The following is a 5,547-nucleotide window of genomic DNA, read 5'->3' on the forward strand; positions in this document are numbered from 1 at the left end:
CAGGCGCACCAGCCCTTCCAGGTCATCCTGCGCTACACGTCGACCGACGCCCCCGCCGTGAGTCCCGCCGGGGTGGGCACCGGGTGGTGGGCGGGTCGCGGGGTCCTTTCCAGACAGCTTCTTGCCGCGCAGCTGGGCTAGGTGGGCTCTGCGCCTGGGGCAGGACATCAGCCAAGGGCACCTGCAGAAAGGCGGGGCCAGCCTGCCGGGGGCGGGGGGAGGGGGGGACCCTGGCCTCTCCCCGAGCTCTCCCCTTCCTGTCCTGGAGACCTGTCCGGGACCCTCAGTGATTCCCAGTTGGTGCCCGGGGACACCTTAGGAGCCTTACACAGAGCGGGAGCCCAGGTGCAGGCCCAATGGGAGGTGGGGACAGGGAACAGCATGCCACCAGGGGAGGCCTCTCAGTGTGCAGGGACCAGCCCTGCCTGGGAACGAGGGCAGCTTCTGGTAGGCACTTGCCAAGCCATGCATTTGCTGGAGCCTGGCACTGAGGGGCAGGCCAGGTGTCGGCGGTGGAAGAGCCTTCGGGTGACCTGGGCCTTCCCAGGACTTGTGGGCTCCAGGTGCGTTCTCCGGAAGTGGCATGACGGACATACTTGCTGGAGCGGGGAGCAGGGGGCCAGGCCAGCTCTCACGCGTCAGGCCTCCTGGGCGAGGACTGGTGGGAGGCTGTAGCTGAGTGGCCCCTTGTCCCCAAGACAGACACACGTCAGCTCTCGAGGACTTTGGGCACAGAGCTCCCACTGCCCCAGAGGTTCTGCCAGAAAAGTGAGGTGGCCCTGGGCTCCCACATGGGCCCCCCAGCACACATGGGCCCCCCGCCCCCCGCACACACACACACACACACACACACACACACACACGCACAACATGTGCACAGCCAGGAGGCCCCAGGGTCACTGCCTGTGGAATGCAATGGACGGGGTGATGGGCAGGTAGAGCAGACATACCTGCGGGCTTCGTGCATGACTCCCAGGAGCACTCAGCAGGCCCTGCCACCTCCCCGCCCGAGCTCCTGTGGGCGTGCTGGCTACTGGCCGGGTGGGTTGGCCCCTGCTGCCTGCTCAGCTAGTCTGGAGCTCTGGCAGATGTGCCTCCCGTCACGACAGTGAGAACAGAGAGATGTGTTTCTTCCTGACCTTGATGTGTGAACTGGAGCCTGTGTGTCTAGTTCACCCAAAACCATGGCCAGCAGAGCGGTGGAACCAGGGCTCTCGACAGGCTGCTGGGGATGGAGCCAGGCCAGCGAGGGTGGCTGTTGTCCCTGGGCTTAGTGGCCTGCTGTGGAGCCCGTGGGTGCTTGGCGCAGGGAGGGGGTGTGTGGTCTCCACAGACTGGGCAGCTCTGGGGCTGCGGGCTGGGGACACAGGGCCTGGTGTGCCAGCTGAGGGCAGTGTTTGGTGTCTGACTCAGGCACTGCCCATCACGCGGGAATGCCACCGGGTTTGGGGCTGGGTTCCTCAGCCTGTCCCTGTGCCCGGGGCGAGTGCAGCTTCCTGGGACACCCTAGCGGCAGACTCTCCCATGTCCAGAAGCAGTTTGGGGTGCTGTAGACTGGGGTCCATGCTCCTTGCACCCCCTTCCTGAAACCCACTGCCCACCAGCAAGAACAGCTTTCTTCCTGCCCTCGGTGTCTGGAACCACAGGCCTGCTCCCCCTTCGCCGGCCCGTCAGAGACTGTACCTCTGCATCCTGCGCCCTGCCACCCTGAGGAGTTGGCGGCCCAGCTCTGGGGCGGAGTCCTGCCTGCCTGGGGGTCTACCCCAGCCCCTCACCCTCAGGGTGGACAGTGGACCCCTTGGTCTCTGTGAGCCTGAGGGGTGAGCAGTGCTGGCTGGGCCCTCGGTGGCTGGCTGAGGAATGGACGTGGACAGTGGGGACAGGAGGCCCGAGCTGGATGGAGCCTCCGGAGAGCCACAGGGGAGGGAAGGGGTCCATGAGAGGCTGTGGTGTGGGGTTCAAGGGAGTCTGGGGGATCATGGAGGCCTGTCCCCAGAGTGGGCAAAGGACTGCCTGTGGCAGGGTCCACTGTGGAGAGTCTTTATGCAGACTCCTGGGTGCCAGCCCGGGGCTCAGCGTTCTTGAGCAGGCTCCCCAGACAGGCTTTCCAAACGTGTGGGGCAGCCCGCGGGTCAGCAGAAAAGGAGGCTCCACTGCGGGTACCCGCGGTGAGCAGGCAGAGACAGCAGCTACGGGCGAGTGTGGCAGTCAGCGCTGGCCGGGCTCTGGCCGCCTGCAGGGACAGCGGGATAGGCAGCCCTCCCTGGTCTGGGTCCCTCCTGGGGTGGCCGCTGGGTGTCTGTCTACAGTGCTCCAGGCGTGGGCCCCGGTGGCCCTCCCCGTGGCTGCTCCTGTCCAGCCCGTCGTCCAGCCCATGTCCCTGGCCCAGATGCTGTCTCCCCCTGAGAGCCCTTCCCGGCGAGGCTGGCTTCGTTGCTGGGTGGCCCCAGGCTTGGTGTGCTCGCTTGTCTGACGGTCATCGGAAGCTCTGGCTCCCCACATTCCCACGTTCCTGGCTCCCTTCCTGGCCCAGACCAGATTCGCTGCCGCCTGGCCTGTGAGAATTTGGACTCAGGTGTTCTGGCTGTGCCTCGGTTTCTCTGGAGGCTGGAACAGAGACTGCCTGGGCTGGCTCCTGGTGCGTGGCCCTCTGCCTAGGGGAGGGCTGGCCTGGTGATGAAGGACAGGCCACACTCTGGATCACTACCCCACCTGCCCAGCGGGGGTGGCAGCAGTGGCAACGGTGGCCGTGGCTGAGCGTAGTCAGGCCGTCGCTTCCCGGCCCTAACGCCCTTCCTCTCCAGCTGCCAGCCCCGGGGACTAGGGCCTGGAAGCCTGAGCAGGATGCTGGCCTGGGCTCGCTCCCTAAGGCCTTGCCCCTCGAGGAGACCCGCCCAGCTCAGGGCGTCCTGGCGCCCCACGGGCTGCTCTCTGCGGGACAGGGTCCCCTTGGGGTGCCCTGGCCTCACTGGAGAGATGAGGGTGGCCAGCCAGCAGCTGCTCCCCAGAAGGCTTCGCCCAGTGTTACGGGGCGGGGGGCTGCTGCTGAGACCTGCCTGTCGCCCGTCCGCAGATCTGGTGGCTGGACCCCGAGCTGACCTACGGCAGCGCCAAGCCCTTCGTCTTCACCCAAGGCCACTCTGTCTGCAACCGCTCCTTCTTCCCGTGCTTCGATACGCCCGCTGTCAAGTGCACCTACTCGGCCGTTGTCAAGGTCAGCGCTCACCGCCTGGCCCTCCCCCTCATGCAACCACCACCCAGAAGGGGCCCTCTGCTCCTTGCTGTGGGGGAGGCGCTGCCCTGCAGGGGGACCCGTGCCAGTTGGGGTCCTGGTCCTGGGATGGGCTTAGGACCCCGAGAAGGCGGGGCCCAGCGGAGTGGCCAGTCACGTGCTGGGCCTGCGGGCGGCAGACGGGGCTTAGCATGGGAGGCCCCTGATGGGGGAGACAGTTTCCTTGACAGGGATGTGGGGTGCCCTATCATGGAAATGGGATACCCTGACAGCAAGCATGGGGGTCCCATCAAGGACATGGGGTGCCCTGACCTGGGTTCTGGGGTGTCCTTTTGGGATGTGGGGCTCCGTGATGGGGTCACGGGGTTCCCCACAAGGACACAGGTGCCTGACGGCGAGGCCTCCCCGCGTGCAGGCCCCGTCGGGGGTGCAGGTGCTGATGAGTGCCACGCGGAGCACCTACGTGGAGGAGGAGGGCGTCTATCGCTTCCACATGGAGCACCCCGTGCCCGCCTACCTCGTGGCCCTGGTGGCCGGGGACCTGCAGCCGGCAGACATTGGGCCCAGGTAGAGCCCCCGCCTCTTGCTTCCTGCAGCCGCTGCTGCTGCCTGGGGCCCAGGCCCAGGGACACCCCGTCACTGGCTGGCATGCGGCCTGCATGGATCCCCGCAGCGTGCGCCAGCCGGGACCCTGCCTTGTTGCCACGGCCTGGGGCTGTCCCCGCCTGGCCTCTCTCACCCCGCACGCCCCGGCCAGTGGCCCCCGCTCCCACCGGCCCTGTGCCCTCCTGCAGCCTGGCCGGCCGGGGCCGCACCACCGCCTGACGCCCCCTCAGCCCCTCTGCGTGGGCTCAGCCACAGGGCGGGAGGGCCAGCCGCGTGGTGGTCCTCCCATGAGGCGCCAGCAAGGCATGGGCGGCAGCTAAGCCCCGAGCAGAGGGGAGGTGAGCAGGAGGGTGAGCGTGGTCGGGCGAGACTCAGCGCCCCCTCCGCCTGTGACAGGAGCCGTGTGTGGGCCGAGCCATGCCTCCTGCCCACAGCCACCAGCAAGCTGTCGGGCGCCGTAGAGCAGTGGCTGAGCGCGGCCGAGCGGCTGTACGGGCCGTACGTGTGGGGCAGGTATGTCCTGGGAGCTGCGGTCGGCCACCGGGGTCAGAGGGAGAACCCCCCCACCAGGAGCTACGGCGGGGTCTTGGCCTCCCATGGAGGAGGCGAGGCTCACAGCCCAGGCCTGCACCACCCCCCCCGCGGCAGGTACGACATCGTCTTCTTGCCGCCCTCCTTCCCCATCGTGGCCATGGAGAACCCCTGCCTCACCTTCATCATCTCCTCCATCCTGGAGAGCGACGAGTTCCTGGTCATCGACGTCATCCACGAGGTGGCCCACAGCTGGTTTGGCAATGCGGTCACCAACGCCACGTGGGAGGAGATGTGGCTGAGCGAGGGCCTGGCCACCTACGCCCAGCGCCGCATCACCACCGAGACCTACGGTACCTCCCGTGGTGGCCCGGGACAGGAGGGGGCACCGCCATGGCCTCCTGCACACCGGGCCACCCTGGCACCCACCGTGCGAGAGGCCGAGAGCCCGGCCCGGCCCCGGGTGCGAACCCCTGCTGTGCACGTGTCCAGTGAGGCGGCTTTGGGTCAGTCCCCGAGGCTCGTTCCTGCCCCCGGTGCTCAGGCCTGTCCCCTGCTCCTTCCTGCCCCGTCCAGGTGCTGCCTTCACCTGTCTAGAGACGGCCTTCCGCCTGGACGCCCTGCACAGGCAGATGAAGCTCCTCGGGGAGGACAGCCCGGTCAGCAAGCTGCAGGTCAAGCTGGAGCCAGGTACGCACTCCCCCGCACCGTCTCCACCACGGCTGGGACCCTGCAAAGGCCAGGCCAGGCACCCCCAGCCCCAGGCGGGCCCCCAGGCTCCCTTAGCCGCGGCCACCTCTCATCTGAGCCGTCACTGTGGGGGGTGGGCCCTGTGGGGGGTGGGCCCTCGGGCAGGGCAGGCCCCATCACCTCACTCCCAGGGTTCCTGGACATGCGCGGGACAGTAGCCCTTGGCTCTTCCTGCTCCACTCACCTGACCACCCCCCACCCCATCCCCTGGGACAAAGAAAATGGGGCGTCACCCAGAGCCAGGTGTTGTTTCAGGGGTGAACCCCAGCCACCTGATGAACCTGTTCACCTACGAGAAAGGCTACTGCTTCGTCTACTACCTGTCCCAGCTTTGTGGGGACCCCCAGCGCTTTGATGAGTTCCTCCGAGTGAGCAGCTCCTCTATGGGCACGCCCTGCCCCCTCTGCCCCGGCCAGGCCAGCCCCCGC

At 67.6% G+C, this 5,547-nt stretch overlaps 1 protein-coding gene across 1 annotated transcript in view; it reads left to right on the forward strand.

The window, feature by feature from the left end:
• The window catches only part of RNPEPL1 (arginyl aminopeptidase like 1), a gene marked incomplete at its 5' end in the record, with an annotated part of 8,576 nt that continues 3,029 nt past the window's right edge, over positions 1-5,547 (forward strand). The window contains 7 exons of the mRNA XM_015587829.2: positions 1-57; positions 3,074-3,214; positions 3,648-3,799; positions 4,235-4,351; positions 4,487-4,722; positions 4,946-5,059; positions 5,375-5,487. Coding sequence (XP_015443315.1) covers positions 1-57; positions 3,074-3,214; positions 3,648-3,799; positions 4,235-4,351; positions 4,487-4,722; positions 4,946-5,059; positions 5,375-5,487 — 930 coding nt within the window. The remainder of the gene's footprint in view (positions 58-3,073; positions 3,215-3,647; positions 3,800-4,234; positions 4,352-4,486; positions 4,723-4,945; positions 5,060-5,374; positions 5,488-5,547) is intronic.

The sequence above is a fragment of the Pteropus alecto genome, unplaced genomic scaffold, assembly GCF_000325575.1.
Source record: "Pteropus alecto unplaced genomic scaffold, ASM32557v1 scaffold143, whole genome shotgun sequence".
Lineage (NCBI taxonomy): Eukaryota > Metazoa > Chordata > Mammalia > Chiroptera > Pteropodidae > Pteropus > Pteropus alecto.